Source organism: Triturus cristatus, chromosome 3_1, assembly GCF_964204655.1.
Source record: "Triturus cristatus chromosome 3_1, aTriCri1.1, whole genome shotgun sequence".
Lineage (NCBI taxonomy): Eukaryota > Metazoa > Chordata > Amphibia > Caudata > Salamandridae > Triturus > Triturus cristatus.
In genome coordinates, this window is record NC_140583.1 from 123,789,295 (window position 1) to 123,806,639 (window position 17,345).

Consider the following 17,345-nt stretch of genomic DNA (forward strand, 5'->3'; position numbering starts at 1 on the left):
CAGCTGATCTTGAAGGGAACCAGTAGACGTAGGCCTAGAACTATGTATGTCTTTTTTTTTTTTCCTCCATTGTGTCTAGCATCTTTTCTACTTTTGGTTTAATTAGATGTTAACCATCAAATGTCAGGGCTATGGGATTTGCTGGATTTCTGGTCGGAATCCTGAAATGGCAATCAAGGAGGTTCCTTGTGTCCGCCTGCTTTATGGCTGTGTGTGCTGACTACACGTCACTCCATAGATCATTCCAAGTAATATGACCCTCCTGGACAATGTATTCTGCTTTTTTATGTTTTTTTAAGTTCAGATGTTTTAACATCTCTTCCATCCGGTGTCTATCATAATGGTTTGACAGGGCCTTTAAGTTGGTGATATGCCTCTGCGTTTCCATCCCATCATCTACCTGCTTCCCTGTCACATCAGTTTTTTTTCTCTTCTCTTCAGGAGTGGGTTATCTCACGCTCTCTTTATTTAAAGCTCTTTCTTTGGCTGTATGTGCTAAAAGGTAATCTGTGGGTACTTGTCCCTAGATGAATAACCTACATTTGAGTGTAGCTTTAAAGTAATGTTTTTTGTGAGAGTCCTTAATACCTTTACTTTGGACTTTTTACCATCATCCACCAATCGCATATTGAGCATATTGAATCAAAAAGAAGGTGCACCAGTACAAAGTCCAAGTTCAAAATGAATTCCTTTATAATTCCTTTATTCTTGTAAAAAATGTATGGTAAAACCTCAGCCAACGCGTATCGTTCTTAGCAGAAGAACTTCTTCAGGGCGAATTGGAGTATTTGTAGCAATCAGCAAGAGACCATTTAATATAAAAGGTCCCATAAATATTCCTTAAACCGACAGTTGGTACGGAAATCCGAAATAACGGTGAATATCATCAAAAGCTAAGTATATGTCGACAAGTACGTATTGGAAAAGTCCAAGCAATTCTCATTGGGTCATTCAATGATACGAGTAAACAGACCCATACACGGGATCCAAAGTCTTTCTAGTATGGCCGCCGGGAATCCTGTTGCTACAGAAATAGCGTGTGGGCATCCAGTGTAGTCCTCCTTTTATGTCGCCACATGTTGTACTGTATTGCTTTGGTGAGGCTTTGACAGTCTTGACGATTGCCACCAATGCCAGATCTGACTCCTCCTGCCTCTCCCGGGGCAGCGGAAAAGTAGGAGTTCAGCTCCTGGTGTTCTGGGAGTGGAGGGCAAACGGGAGTCATGAAGCTGTATATTGAGCATAGTTTTTGCATGGATAAATGCTGATTGCTTCTATCGGCTTGAGTATTTTGATGAAGAAATTCTTCTTTCTCCTCTATTTGAAGTGATGTTATGCAACCCTTGAGCATCATATTGTTGTGTCAGCAATTGGCCTTTACAGGGAATGATTTGTATGGTTTGTCGTCTTGTACAGTCACCCTATAATTATTTCTTGCGTCCTCATCTTGTTATCAGTCTGAGAGAACTTTACAAGTATGGTGCTGCTGGTTCATCATCTTGCTCTCCGCCCTATAATCCTGCCAGACATCCTCTTGTTGTTCTCTCACTAGCTCATCAGAAACGGAGCAGTGGCTTTGAAAGAATATCCTCCTGAATCATAGTGAGTGTACTCAGGTGGGAATGGCTGTAAGGTTGGTGTTAAAACAGTAGCCTCTTTCTCGGAAATGCAGACGCCTGAACTCTTAAGAAATGGCACCCTCAAATATAAGATTTCATTTTTAGTGGTGTGGCTGTTGAGTGCATTTAGCAATGCCGCCTGTGCCGGAGTCTTTATAAACACATTCCTATACATCCGGCCTGAAGACTGTCTTTCTTTGTGTTAATGGCCATGTGTAAAGGTTGACTCCAGACTGGGCGTTGGGGAATTTCTGTGCTTTGAGATGGATATAAAAGCCATGGTCTGATCGGGCCACTTGAGCAATTCAAGTTGATTCCATTTCAGGTCAATCCCCTGGAAGTACACCTGAAACACAAACAGTATGTTTTTTGTTTTTGTTTGGTGCAGTGTATGAAAGTGTCCCTTTTTGGCATGGACACCCTCACGTTTTGCCTGGTATCTAATGCAATTTTGACAAAATGCACTAGGTTCCTGCTGACCAGGTCCCCAGTGCCAGAACCATTTTCATAACTGTACAATTGTCCCCCAATTATCAATACCTTTAGCACCCCTTGTAAGTCCTAGTAAATGGTAGCCCTAGTACAGAGGGCAAGGAGACTAAAGAGGATCCCTAAGGGCTGCAGTATCGATGCCCTAAGGGACTCCTCGGCCCCAACATACAACTGACATTGCAGGCTGTGTGCCATGGTGCCGAGAAAAGTGAAGACGGGACATGACATCTCTCCTGTGTGCTTTGCCTACAGACAATGCATGCAGTATAGGTAAGCCAACACTTACAGCCCTAAGGCGGGGAGCACTGTACTACATGTGTGAACATATCTGCATGAGCAAACATGCCCCTATAATATCCAAGTTGATTCTTGAATATTGCTAGTGAAGAGGAGCCAATTTAAGAACTTGCTGAACACTGGTGTTTGCGAGTTTGCCAGCTACATGATGACTTCACTGATTCCAGTGATGGATTTATTAATACACGCCCCCAGAGGGCCCCTTAGAGGTGCCCCCTGAAAACCTGCCAACTACTAGTGTACCAGCTGACTGGTGTAGACCAGCCTACCACCACAGGCAAGGGTCTGACCCCATGCAGGTGAGCAAAACCAAAGGGGCTGATGGACGGAGTGTTGAACATTGCAAGCACTCACCCCCAGTCAACTGATCTGGGTTTAATCCATCATTCTTTAGTTCACTCCGCCACCCCAGTACAGACATGGCCATATGCAAATCAGTCTGACCATGTGCCTCATGGGAACAGTCCAGCCTGAACTGCCAAGCCATGTCTTCCCTGGACCGGAAACAAGCATCCTGGGACTGGTTTCTGGCTAATCAGCCGTCGTCAGCCAGGCTAGCTTGAATCCAGTGGCAAAGTGAGCAAGGGTCACACGTCTGGGCATACCCTGCCAACCTAGGGCGAACAAAGCAAAACCAAAGGGGATGATGGACGGAGAGTTGAACATTGCAAGCACTCACCCCCAGTTATCTGATCTAGGTTTAATCCATCATCATTCTTTAGCTCCCTCCGCCACCCCAGTTCAGACATGGCCATATGCAAATCAGTCTGACCCTGTGCCTAATGGGAACAGTCCAGCCCGAACTGCCAAGCCATGTCTTCCCTGGACTGGAAACCAGCATCCTGGGACCGGTTTCTGGCTAATCAGCTGTCATCAGCCAGGCTAGCTTGAATCCAGTAGCAAGAGCCTGCGCTCTAAAGGCAGAAATAAGGCTGCTCCGGCCGGAGGTGTTGTGACCTCCTCCAAGCAGGATGACTAAGTGATCAGCGTATCAAGGTTAGAGGCTTCAAAGGCCTCAACAGCCTTAGAAATGGGACCCAAGGCTTCCACAGACAGGGGAAATGCCACCCCTTGCCCTGGACCCATTTGGCACCAGGACAGGTGGAAAAATTAAATAGTCATGAGGTGTGTCCCCCTCTTAGGCTAGTATCGCCACTAAGGTACACTACCTAAAGTAGACCTATTTTTTAGAATTCCATCATATAGAATTCCATCATATAAGTTGAGGGGGCATTAGGCTTTCTCGGTCAGGGTTATGCCCACCTCCCACAGGAAGTGGTCATATAGAAGGTGTAGACACCCTAAATTGAGTATTTAGGTGACACCCCTGACACCAGGATCTCAGATTCGACGGTTCAAGAAGACAAGGACACAACCGCAAGAAAAAGCGAACTGAAGACTGCTGCGGTCTTTTGGCACCAAACCCTGCCTGCCACACAATGTCTTGACAATCGTGACCCAGCGACTCTTCCTGCAGCTGAACACCTACCAAGAACCCCAGTGGGCTGCCAGCACTTTGTAAATTGCCAGCAATCTCCCTTGGAGTAGAGTAGCTACTCCCCTGCAATCGGCAGGCATGGAAACAGTCTGGTCCACCAAGTTGCTGCTCCCTGCCCTGCCGGATTCAGCAGCTCTCCAGGAAGAGGACCCTGTCTTCCTGAAGGCCAGATCTCTCATCCCTCTCCCCTGCCCCCCACTCAGTGAGAGGACACCAGGACAAACAGGAGCAGCACAAAACTAATACCCGGGGAACCAGACCCTTTTCAACAAACAGACCTTGAGAGTCCAGTAGGGACTCCAGCAACTCCAAGACAAAGCAGTCCTAGAGGAACATCAGCACCACAGACTCATTTCGCGAGTGGCCTATCTGTCCTGAGTTTTGCACCCTCAACCGGCCAAACAGACGACCGCAAGGCCCCAGGACACACAGAGCCCAGCAGACCTTTCTGCTCTTCACCCGAGCCCTTCAGCCAAGGTACCGATCAACCGACTGTGCATCCCTATCCCCTGGCCCCAATGACTCAAGTCCCTCGTTGGGACCTTCCAGACTTGATCCCAAGTCCCCCCCTCTGTAGCCTGTTTCTAGGCGGCCCCCATTCTCCTTACCAGCGTAGCGCACACAGCTACCAACGTAACCAGCACCTCTGCACCCAGACACCACAGGGCAGGTAACGAGAAACTACTGGTAGTACTTTGGACCATGTTCCCCTACGATCTTAAGTCCCAAAGGAGACCCTCCCCCCCCCCCCCCCCCCCCCCCCCCCTCCCGAAACTAAAAGCTAATAACTGTATGCTATACTTGCCTTTTTTCCCCATAGGAAAGCATTGTGTGCAAAGACGCACCGAAGAGTACATTTTACTTACCTGCTAAAATCTGGTTCTTGGTATCAAAATATAATTAAAAAACTGCGACTTATTTTTGTAAATTGGCCTCGGATTTATTCTCGAGTGTCATTTATTGCCACTCTGTGGGTGAGCAAATACTTAGCACTACCCTCTAACAGCTCACCCACACTACCACGAAAGATCGCATTTTGGATATTATTTGTGCCTCTGTAAGCCAGTCAGGGTGTGCCTGGACTCTTTACACAGTGTACCTTATTGTGGTCCAATATGTTAAGAGTCAACTACCTGCATGCAGGGTACACTGATAGCACTGGGGAACCTTTGTCTCTGGAATCAAATTTCTGTGAAGAGAGGCTACTAGTCCGGCCCCAATTGTCAAAATTTGAATTCTTAGAGATCTTTTGCAATTAGGGAGGCATCAGCATCAGTGGAAATTTGGCACTGCTGATGGCATAGTGCAGAATTCTTTGTGCAAGGAAAGGCATTGCACTCTAAACAGGTTCTCTTATACCTGGTTTCTGAAGAAAAGAATTAACATTTTAAACAAATTGAATGAAACACAGCTGGTAAACCTGTTCCATATCTTCTTTTCTGTATCTCTTAGCTGGAACACCAGACGCTGATAGTTCATCCCAAGACACCTTGGGGCTTACCAAACTAGGTGGACAAGCGGAAAAAAATAGGAAACTACAGAAAAAGTAAGTGCCCATGAATTATAATTGGTAAAATATTTGTTTATTTTGAATATCGTTTCACTGAAACAAACCTTCTGAATCATAGACCTTGCATAAAGATATATATTACAATTTTAACTATCCTAGATTTGTGCCAAACGGTAATCCAAATTTACATTGGAACCAGTGATAGCTAGAACCTAATGCCAGACTCCCTATACCTACTTCATTAAAATTGCAGAAATATGTAGGTTGTGTATATATGTTAGGTGGGTGCTATTAATAATTCTTGCTTAATCTCCATTCGAGGCTGGTTGTCTCATGGCTGGTCCGTGATGTCAAAGCCTGAAATACAAGGTGTGTTACTAGCTGGTGCAAGATTCCCTAGGGACACTCCTGTTGGATTCAGTATAGTCTTGTGGGTTCAGCATTTTGTAAGTAGGGTTGCTCTTGAAATATATTTTATGTTGCATTATCTTTTAGAATGTACTCTTTTATCCTTTTATCGATGTAGCACAGGATGCAATAGGTCCTCCAAATTGTGTGATTATTTTTCCTCAGCCCGTGACACTTAATGTAATATCTAGTTTGAATTCACCTTAATTAACAGGACCACTTTGGGGATTCTTGGTTCTTGTGTAGATTCTTAAATGCTGTGTCTGTGTTTGATAATTAATTGTTCCTCTTGAGTGGTAAGAAATATTGATCCTGCAAGAGATACATTGTTGTATCCCTTAACAAAAGTCTCAAAGAGAGTCGGGTGCTTAGCTTCTGGCCACTCGTACTTTTTGCATAGCAAACTGTGGTAAATTGGATAGGCCGTGATATCATTAGACTGTACCACTATTCTTTTCGTAAGATGTCTAGAATTTTGCCCAGTAACTAAAAAATCTATAGGCTTGACCTGATTGTGCATGTGATTGGTATTCTGCGGGCATGCCCTAAAAATGTAAGACCCATTAAGAGGTTTTATTTATTTTTGGTTTTCACTAAATCTTTTTGATAGTGCTTATGGAACAGTCTGGCAGGTGAATCAGCCGCGTCGTCTGTTTGGTCCAAAGAGTACAGTCTTTGGTGTGACACACCTTGGAATTGTATCAGAAAGGAAATGCTGCTTCTGCTGCTAACCCTTTATCATTCTGGCTAGGGTGGCCATCTCTAACCATCTTGTCTCTGTGCTTTTTTCTGCCTTTGAAGCAGATAACGTGTGTTGGGTGTTTTCCAACTGCTCCTCTAAGGACAGTACATTAAGGACTTTAGTTGCACTGCTCTGGAGTATGGCACATCAAAACTGTTAGATCTACAGGGCATCAAAGGAGGCAATATTGTCCATGCTTCCATTGGATGTCTCCTCTCTGCAACACTCTGCTTGCATCTCTAGGATGCGTTCAAGGAAGTGGTAAGAGAACAGGGGAGTGCTTGTATGATGTCCCAAGCATCTGTCGTATATGAAAGTAGTTATTGGTAACCTCAGGATTTTGGCCTTGTCTCTGCAGGAATAGCAGAGTAAAGTGCAGTCTCTGGACTCAGAACTGCTGGCATAGAGCTGCGATGCCCACTGTCATTTCTATCTGGGCTGGTGGTTGTTGGAACTGGTAAGCAGCTTAAAGGGGGAAAATAGGTTATTGCTAGTGTGAGGTTGTGACAACCAGACATTTCATCTAACAGCTCATAGGTGATGGGTAGAAATTGTTTAATTTGATAGACTGGTAATTATTCTGGGTGATTTCAACTCCTTTGGTAAATTGTCTGTACCATTACACAGTCCAACCATATTATGGTTTTACCTAGCATTCTCTGAAACGAGATGCAAGCCACTCCAGATGTGTTTCAAATGTGATGGGCTGATCAGTGAGGTGTAGCTTCCAACCTTCCAACACAGTATCTCTAGACCAATAATTATGTATTAGTGTTTAAATCGGTCTGAACTACTGATAATCACTCTGGACGCATTACATTTCATAATCTTTCTCACCTGTACCATTAGAGCTGAGCACCAACAATGTGCTGGAAAATAAATGCATTTAGTAGGATCTTCTTGATATCTGGCATTTTCTTTACTGTTGTCTATCTCTATCCCCTCTTTAGAACTGATATGTAGGAGCATGTCACATCTGCTCTGTTTTACTGTCTCATTCATATATAATTTTACTGTGAGAGGGGTTATGCATTTGATCTGCTCTTTTTTTCCTCTCTTACGGTTTTGGATTTCACTCATGATAGTTTATTTGAGCTTGTCCTGTCAAAGAATGATTGGTAGTCTGTTGATGCTCAGGTCAGATTTGTACCTAGCAGAATCCACAACTTCTTTAGTCTCGGGGACCTTTGGCAACCCTTTATGTCCTGTGTTAAGAGTATTAAATTAACCCAGCAGTTTAGGATTAAGGAAAAGGTGCTCTTAGTAGTATTACTGACCCCTGGATGTACTTATCCCTTGCACAGTGTGCATTATACACTTGCATGGAAACATGCAGAAATGGCATGCATATCTCGACTAAAACCCACAATCAGGCCTGCACTTAGGGTGCCAACTTTTGGATAAACAGATAAAATAGTCACTGCTAAATCTCTATTTCTTCGCTTCTGAAATGTTGTTTTGGAGGCTATCCTTATTATTTTGGTAAAATGTGAATATCATTTATGAATGTACTAGACATGTTCCACTCAAATGTGGTATATGCTTCTTGACAGTCTTGTATGTGACTCCCTTTTCCTACCTGCTTACAGATTGGAATCCAAGGATTTAGGCCATTGGTTCAAAGACTAAGCATTTCCATTAATTTGCCCCATTTTCTATATATGAGGAAGTTGCTGGAAAGTGAACTGGATCAACCCCTAATATAAGGATATAATATTTAATCGACTTCTCACAGTTGTCATGATATAGCACTTTAGTTGGATGGATTATATTCCAAAGCTTAATCAACAGCTCTTCATGTACCTTTTTCCAAATTTCCCCTATTTGGTAACTTTGATCATAAATTGAAGAGCAATAAAGTAAGTCGTCTTGTAGTCCATGACCTTCCCAAGCCATTTGATGATGTAGCAGTACATGGCTATAGTGTACTGCAGGGATTAGCGTGTGCAACACTTTTCTAGTTTCAAGTAACCATTCACAGTTAGAAATGTGAAGCTTTTTACTTGGATCATAGCCGCTACAGGTGTATGTGCCCGGGTCAGTAAGCTGCCAAGAAATGTCCTCTTGATTTTGCATTCTGGTTTAATGTGGCCTGGGTTTTTAACTTGTATAGTGCATAGTAAGTGAGTTACCTCTGACTTAAGTATTGAAGATTATCCCAAAGTTAATCTTTTATTTCAGTTTAGCCCAGATTACTCACAGCCACGTGCTTGAGCAACACTTCCACTGTAAGAAGTGAGGCGTAAAATGCAATGTTAAAGCACTGCAACAGCTGAGCTGTGAACAGGGTTTTAACGCGGATTCTTCAAGCGTCTGTTAAACATATATCTTCATCTATAATTGGATGTTCGAGGCATATGAGCTGCAGATTGTACACTTAGCATAGGTCGCCATCTGGTGTTGGGCCCGGATGTTTGCAGTTTGTTTTTCTTCTTGGACCGTCTTTGGAAGTCACGAGTTTGGTGACTCCTCCTTCGGTCCGTACTGCGCATGGGCTTCGGCTCCATCCTCAGATTGTTTTTTTCCGCCATCGGGCTCGGATGTGATCCTTCGTACTCCGGCTTCGAACTTCTACGGTTCCAGCCTCGACGGAAAATCCTCGATTCTTCGAGTTCCTTCATCATCTTCATCTCTCGAAGCGGCACTTTTTCCATCCCGTACATCGACACCGGCCTTCGGGCCCTCCGCGACTCCGGTCCCGGCCGATGGAAAGGACTCCGTTTAAAAAGTGCCCAAAATGTGGGTCTAAATTTCCCCACACCGACCTCCATCAGGTGTGTAACCTTTGCCTCTCTCCGGAACACGAGGCTCGAGACTGCCCCGCCTGCAAGTCTTTTCGATCGAAGAAAACGATCCGGGATCGAAAGGCTCGACGCACCATGGCGCACTCATCCTCGACAGTTCCACCGGACATCTTCGGAGACGACGCCGAAGCTTCGGGGCAGACACACACCGAACTGGGAGAAGACATCGTCAGCGCTTCCGAGGCCGACGACTCCGACCTGGAGGACGTAACACCAGGACAGCGGGCCGTGAGTACAATGCCCCCTCCCAGCCCCGCACCGAAAACCAAAGAGACTCCGGTTACTCCCTCGCCTGCCGGCCTGGGCAAAACCAAAACCAAAGCCTCGATCACCCCACCTTCGGGCCCGGTGTCGAAGCACTCAAAGTCTCACGGCAGCTCGGGATCGAGCCAGCCGACGCCCGGTGCCGATAAACACCACTCGGCACCGAAGCCTGCAAAATCCAGCTCGACTCCGAAACCACCGGTGCCGAAGCCTGGACACTCGGCGCCGACCAAACACAAACAGAAATCGGTCGGCACCGACGCTCCGGCGCCGAAACAGCATTCGACGCCGAAACACACGGAGACCTCCAAAAAGCAGGGCGTACACAGAACATCGAAACCTTCGGTTCCGAAATCGCCGGTGCCGACAGACGACTCGGCGCCATTGGCTCTGTTTACACCAGACCCTTTACAAAAGACTTTGTCCAGAGATCCAAAGACTGGCCTTTTGACTGTGATTACTAAGAAGCGTCGCCTTGAGGCTCCGGCTCCTCCTCCTCCACCCAAAAAGAGGGACTCAGCTACTTCTCCCCTTAGAGTACCCTCCCCACTGCCACCCCCCCTCCCACCACCACCCCCTCCACCTTTACCTCACTACGATCCGGCCCCATCCCCAGACCCGGATGACGGGGACCCGGACAATGACCCAGGGGACGCCCCAATGGATCCCACTCCACCAGGGACCCCAGATCCATGGGAGGATTATAATAACCCTGATGTACCCAATGTACCTCAAGACGACCTATACCCATCAAGGCCGTCTCCTCCAGAGGACTCTTTAGGGTTTCACCATTTAGTGCAGAGAGCAGCACACTACCATGGGGTGGACATGCACACGGAACCAGTGGAAGAAGACTTCCTACTGGATACATTTGATTTACAAGATCGTTCCACTGCTATTTTACCCATGCTTAAGGGTGTCACCAAGCACGCTACAGAGGTATTCAAAGACCCTGTCAGAGCCAGAGTACTAAACCCTAGAATAGAGAAGAAGTACAAGGCGGCACCCACAGACCCTGCATACATCAAGGGCCCTGCTCCTCTAGATTCCCTAGTTGTCTCCACAGCTAGAAAGAGGGCTAACTCCCAATCTTCAGGAGATGCCCCACCACCTGACAAGGAATCTAAACTTCTGGACGCGTCTGGTAAACGCACCGCCTACCAGGCTGCAAACATGTGGCGCATTGCAAATACACAAGCACTGCTTGCGCGATATGATAGAGCACACTATGATGAATTAGAGGCTCTTATGCAGCACCTTCCAGAGAAATACAAACGCCAAGCTCATGACCTGATACAGGAGGGCAAACTAATCACAAACACCTCCATTAAGTGTGCCCTCGATGCAGCAGACACTGCTTCTAGAGCCATAAACACCAGTGTCCTGCTTCGACGCCATGCCTGGCTCAGGATATCAGGGTTCAAGCCTGAGGTCCAGACATCAATACTTAATCACACCTTTGACCAGCAAACACTCTTTGGCCCAAAGGTAGACGAAGCGCTCGAAAAAATGAAGAAAGATACAGACACAGCGAAGTCTATGGGAGCGCTCCAGACCCAAGCCTCTAAGCGTTCCTTTCGACGCTCGTCCTTTCGTGGCACAGGTAGAGGCTCCTCCACCGATAATGCCTCTACCTCCTACAAATCCCCTCCTCAAAATACCTTTTCAAAGGGCAACCAAAGAGGTGGTTACAGAGGCAACAACAATAAGGGCAGGGGCAAAACCAACAATACCCGTTCTGCCACCCCACCCGCACAATGACTCCCCTTCGCTCCCCCCAGACCATTCCACTCCGGTCGGGGGCAGACTACAAGATTTTATCCACGTATGGGAGTCCATAACATCGGACAAATGGGTGACCCAAATCATTCGGTCAGGGTACTGCCTCGAGCTAACATCTACCCCACCCAATATCCCACCAAGGCACCGTCCAATGTCCCAAGAGCATTCCACACTGCTCAAACAAGAGGTACTCTCGCTCCTCCAGAAACACGCCATAGAGCAGGTACCCGACAATCAACGAAATCTAGGGGTCTACTCCCTATATTTCTTAATCCCAAAGAAAGACGAGACCCTCAGACCCATTCTGGATCTCCGGCCTCTAAATGCCTACATACATTCAGACCACTTTCACATGGTCACCTTACAACAAGTCCTCCCACTCCTCTGCCAGGGAGACTTTCTCACAACACTGGATCTGAAAGACGCGTACTTTCACATTCCAATACACCCCTCTCACAGAAAATACCTCAGGTTCGTGGTGGACGGGCAACATTACCAATTCAAGGTTCTCCCCTTCGGGGTCACCACTGCACCACGGGTGTTTACCAAATGCCTAGCAGTAGTAGCAGCACACCTCAGACGTCAACATGTTCACGTCTTCCCTTACTTAGACGACTGGCTCATAAAAGCCGCGTCCTACCACCAATGCGTGCAACATACAAACAGCACCATCCAACTGCTTCATCAGCTAGGCTTCACGGTGAACTACCAAAAGTCCCACCTCATACCATCTCACACAAAGCAATATCTCGGGGCCACCATAGACACCTCAAAAGGTATTGCCTATCCAAACTCAGCCAGAATCACAAGCATTCTAGCCTTACGCAAAATATTCCTTCCTCAACACTCTCTACCAGCAAGAGTGTTTATGAAGCTCATAGGGATGATGGCGTCTTGCATCTTCATAGTGCCCCATGCAAGACTCCACATGCGTCCACTTCAGGAGTGCCTAGCACAACAGTGGAACCAGGCCCAGGGTCAACTGACGGATCTGGTGTTGGTGGACGGCCGCACACATCACTCTCTGCAGTGGTGGAACACCACAAACCTTTCCAAGGGACGGCCGTTCCTGGACCCGGTTCCCCAAGTGACTCTAACAGCGGACGCATCGCTCTCCGGCTGGGGAGCGCACCTCTTACACCTCACAATGCAAGGTCTATGGACGCCACAGCAAAAAACGCTCCACATCAACCATCTGGAGCTTTTGGCGATCTTTCTAGCCCTAAAATCTTTCCAAAAGCAGATTTCAGGCAAAGCAGTCCTCATTCGCACAGACAACATGACTGCGATGTATTATATACAGAAACAGGGGGGGACACACTCTCCCCAGCTCTCCCGCTTAGCCCAGAGCATATGGAGATGGGCAATTCCCCAAAACATTTTTCTCCTGGCACAACATGTTCCAGGCGTACAAAACACCATAGCAGATCTGCTCAGCAGACAGACTCAACAACTACACGAATGGGAACTGCATCCACAAGTTCTTCACCCATTCTTCCGACAGTGGGGGCATCCTCAAATAGACCTCTTCGCCACCCACGAAAACAAAAAATGCCCAAGCTTCGCCGCCAGATACCCACACCCATTGTCCAAGGGCAATGCGATATGGATGAACTGGTCAGGCAGATTTGCATACGCCTTTCCACCTCTCCCACTAATTCCATTAGTGGTCAGGAAACTACAACAGCACTCCCTCACACTCATTCTGGTAGCTCCGACGTGGGCCAGACAGCCGTGGTACACCACGCTACTACAACTATCAGTGGTACCACATCAAAAACTGCACCTTTCCCCATGCCTCCTAACCCAGAACCATGGAGAAATCAGGCACCCGGACCCAGCTCAGCTCAACCTGGCGATCTGGCTCCTGAAATCTTAGAATTCGGGTACCTTAACCTTCCCCCTGATTGCATGAACATCATCATGGAAGCCAGACGTCCTACCACTAGAGCATGCTATGCCGCAAAGTGGAAAAGATTTGTAATGTACTGCCGTAACAATACAATCAACCCTCTAGATGCATCCATACAACACATCATATGCTATCTGCTCCATCTTCACAGGTGTAACCTGGCGTATTCATCCATACGCCTACACCTAGCAGCGATCGCTGCCTATCTACAAAACAGACAGCATTTGTCACTCTTCAGAGTGCCCGCTATTAAAGCCTTCATGGAAGGCCTCAAACGAGTAATTCCTCCCAGGGCACCACCCTCCCCTGTATGGAATCTAAATTTGGTCCTTACACGACTAATGGGTCCGCCCTTCGAACCAATGCACAAATGTGAGCTACAATTTCTCACCTGGAAAACAGCTTTCCTTGTAGCTATCACTTCCCTTAGAAGGGTTGGTGAAATACAAGCGTTCACCATACAGGAACCTTACATACAAATGCATCACAGCAAGGTCATACTTCGAACTAATCCGAAGTTCCTGCCCAAAGTCATTACCCCCTTCCACCTCAATCAATCAGTGGAATTACCTGTCTTCTTTTCGCAACCCCAATCTGTTGCGGAAAGGGCCTTACACACACTAGATGTGAAAAGAGCGTTGCTATATTACATACAAAGAACGCAACCCTTCAGGAAGACCAAACAGTTGTTCGTTTCCTTTTCTCCACCACATAAAGGCAACCCCATCTCAAAATCAGGGATAGCTAGGTGGATTGTAAAATGCATACAAATTTGCTATCAGAAGGCAAAGAGAACATTATCTGTTCCCCCTAAAGCCCACTCTACAAGAAAGTTAGGGGCTTCTATGGCTTTTCTAGGGAATATACCCTTAGATGACATATGCAAGGCAGCCACATGGTCTACACCGCACACATTCACAAAACACTACTGTGTAGATGTGCATTCCCAGCAGCAAGCTAGGGTGGGCCAGGCTGTACTAAAAACACTCTTTCAAACAGCTGCAACGGATACCGGTGGTCGCCGCTAAGGTTGGGTACTGCTATATAATCTATGCTAAGTGTACAATCTGCAGCTCATATGCCTCGAACGGAATATGCTACTTACCAGTATGCATCTGTTCTTGGCATGTAGAGCTGCAGAGTTGTACACGCCCACCCGCCTCCCCGGCTACCTGTATCCGTTCCAGTCCATCTTATTTAGATACAACACACATGGGTTTCTCACTGTTATTACTACGCTCCATCATTTCCCTGTTGGCGAAAAACAATCTGAGGATGGAGCCGAAGCCCATGCGCAGTACGGACCGAAGGAGGAGTCACCAAACTCGTGACTTCCAAAGACGGTCCAAGAAGAAAAACAAACTGCAAACATCCGGGCCCAACACCAGATGGCGACCTATGCTAAGTGTACAACTCTGCAGCTCTACATGCCAAGAACAGATGCATACTGGTAAGTAGCATATTCCTTTCACTTCTTGAATAAATTATCAAAAAGCAGATATTTAGAATGGTAAGACCTTGCTTCACATAAAGAAGTAGATGGTCCTAACCACCAGAAAGTCTATTGTGGATCCTTATTCAATCATTCCTCACACAAGACCGGCACAGCATAAATATTGATACATTTTCTGCCTCAGTCCATGGAATTCCACAGCAATGGACTAGCACAACTAAAATAGAGCTTTGGAAGAGCGGGATAATTGATGGGGAATTCACTAGCTCAGGCTCCTTATGGCAGCAAATTGATTTCCAGGAAATTTTAGTCAAAGCAGGCCATCTTGCATGGTAATGTTGGTTAGCCCCTCGTACAAACCTGAGGGTAGAAGGTTTGCACTAGGATAATCTTTGACAATTTTGTAAATTGCTATGTAAACCAACATGTTTATAATGTTGAGTGTATGTCTGATCGTTGCTGTGAGCGCAATGCAGTAGGTCTGAATAGAGTATGGTGACTGTGAGAAGTTGGCCTGGTATATGCTGTCCACTAAAGTGGGCATCTTGTACCAGTCCAAACAACCCTTATTGATGATTAGGTTAAAGAGAACCTTTATTGAAAGCTATCCGAGTGGTAGCTATGGAGTGCAGCTTTCAGGCCAAGTCTCAAAGGAATGTAAAGCAGCTTGTTTTACCAGATCATAACCTCCTGAGTGACCAAATGAAAGAACCACACAGATATATAAAATATATGTATTTATTAATAAACACTCTCTACTATATTAAATCACTAGAACAGTAAATGGCACAATACACAGCTGGCTCCAGGGGGAGACCGAACCATATACTAAAAGTGGTATAACTACTACGACTTGACTAGACAGTGCCTATAGCACGTAGAATCGCTGGGACCCCAAGAAACCACCCTAAGCAGTGTGTGAACATAGGCGCGAGCGCCGTACAATCCTATGGAAAAGACGTGGTTGGAATTGTAAATATTAAGGACACTTCGGAGAGGACTTTAAGCAAACCCTTTCAAACATAGCAGGTTCTACGGCTAGCACCCTTGAGAGTACTGAGATACCAGTGTTACTTATCCCAGAGGAGCCGGGTACATAGGGGTCAAGTGATGTCTGGAACCTTCGTCGTATTCAGTGGCGTGATGCGGAAAAGTGCTGCTGCCGGGAAGATTAAAGAGGTCTGGTGGAATCCAAGCCTGAACCTGAAAGCAGAGGGGACAGAGTCTGGGTCACTTCACAGTGACCAGGGGCACGATAGACGAATGCCCATCGATGTCTGGTGCTTCAGGTGAGAAGATGCAATGCTTGACTCTGCAGCCACGGGGACCAGGAGACGTCGACGACTACCAAAGTCCGGAGGTGAGCTGTCCCAAGAGGATGTAGAGTGCTGTGGGGTTAGTGTCCGGATTGAACACCAACAAGCCTTGGCAACTGCCACCCACACGGGCAGAGGAAATAAGCTTTGGTGAGGACCAGCAAGGTCCTGGGGACTCTCCAAGCTATGGAGAGTCAGGATACATTTGGAGCAACCAGGGAAGCCCACAGAAAGTCAAAGCTACCTTCACAGGGACCCTCAGGCCTACGGACCAGGGATAGCGAAGGGACCTCGAACTGAATCACAAAATATCAGCCCACGGAACACTTGTGGAGTGTAGGCTGGAAATCTTTGGTGGAATTCCTGCTCGGGGTCAGGACTAAAAGTAGCCCAAAGCACAGCCTCAGTGATCGCCGAAAAGCATATGCTGCTGCAAAAGTACACGGTGCACAGGGGTTCGGGTTGCATGGTCCCCACGAGGGATACTGGTCTCAGAATTGCTGAGAGAGCAGATCGACCTCAAGAGACCTCAGCAACCCACCTCCTGTGTTGCAGAAATCTTAGGAGAGCTCGGGAGATGCAAACTGGTCAGGTGCATTAAAGGTGCCTGCCTTGCAGGGGAGTAACTCCTTTACTCCAAGAGAGATTCTTCAGTCATCCAGCGTAGTACTTGGTTTCTGTAACAGAGTTTAGTCCAGGTAAAATCTAAAGTCCTGTAGTCAGGGGTTCCTACTTTATACCCAAGGAAGGGGTGGGACAAACTCTGGGGACCCACCTATGGGAGGGTCAGGACAGAGGGCTGGCTACACCCATTTCCTTTGTCCAGTTTCGCGCCAGAGCAGGAGCAAATGGCTCCTGCAGCCGGTTTGAGCTGGACTATACACAGGGACACCAAATGTACCCCCAGTATAGACTTCAAAGCACTCTGAGTGCACCCACCCAGCCCCAATACACTAAAGCCTGTCTGGGAGGTGGTCACACCTCCCTGTGACAGGAAACCTATTGTCAAACCTTCCCCTGCTCGAGTTTGGCTCAGCAGCAGGAGGCCAGACTTGTGTCTGTGGCTGGTAGCATCCATTTTGTGATGCCCAGTTCGAGAAAGCTGGTACCAGGTATCCCGGTGTGTCACAGAAGTCCCTCTAGGAGGGTGGAATCATACCTCCTCCACCAGTTACTGTCGGGGAGGTATGATTCCAAGGTGTTTGACACCAAACACAACATGTTTCTAAGCAGCCGTTTTAAAGTTGG

At 46.9% G+C, this 17,345-nt stretch overlaps 1 protein-coding gene across 18 annotated transcripts in view; it reads left to right on the forward strand.

The window, feature by feature from the left end:
* PPFIA1 (PPFI scaffold protein A1) overlaps positions 1-17,345 on the forward strand; it is a 775,827-nt gene that overhangs the window by 490,898 nt on the left and 267,584 nt on the right. For all 18 annotated transcript variants that reach the window (XM_085643557.1, XM_085643540.1, XM_085643545.1 and 15 more), the window contains one exon: positions 5,359-5,452. In XM_085643557.1, coding sequence (XP_085499683.1) covers positions 5,359-5,452 — 94 coding nt within the window. The remainder of the gene's footprint in view (positions 1-5,358; positions 5,453-17,345) is intronic.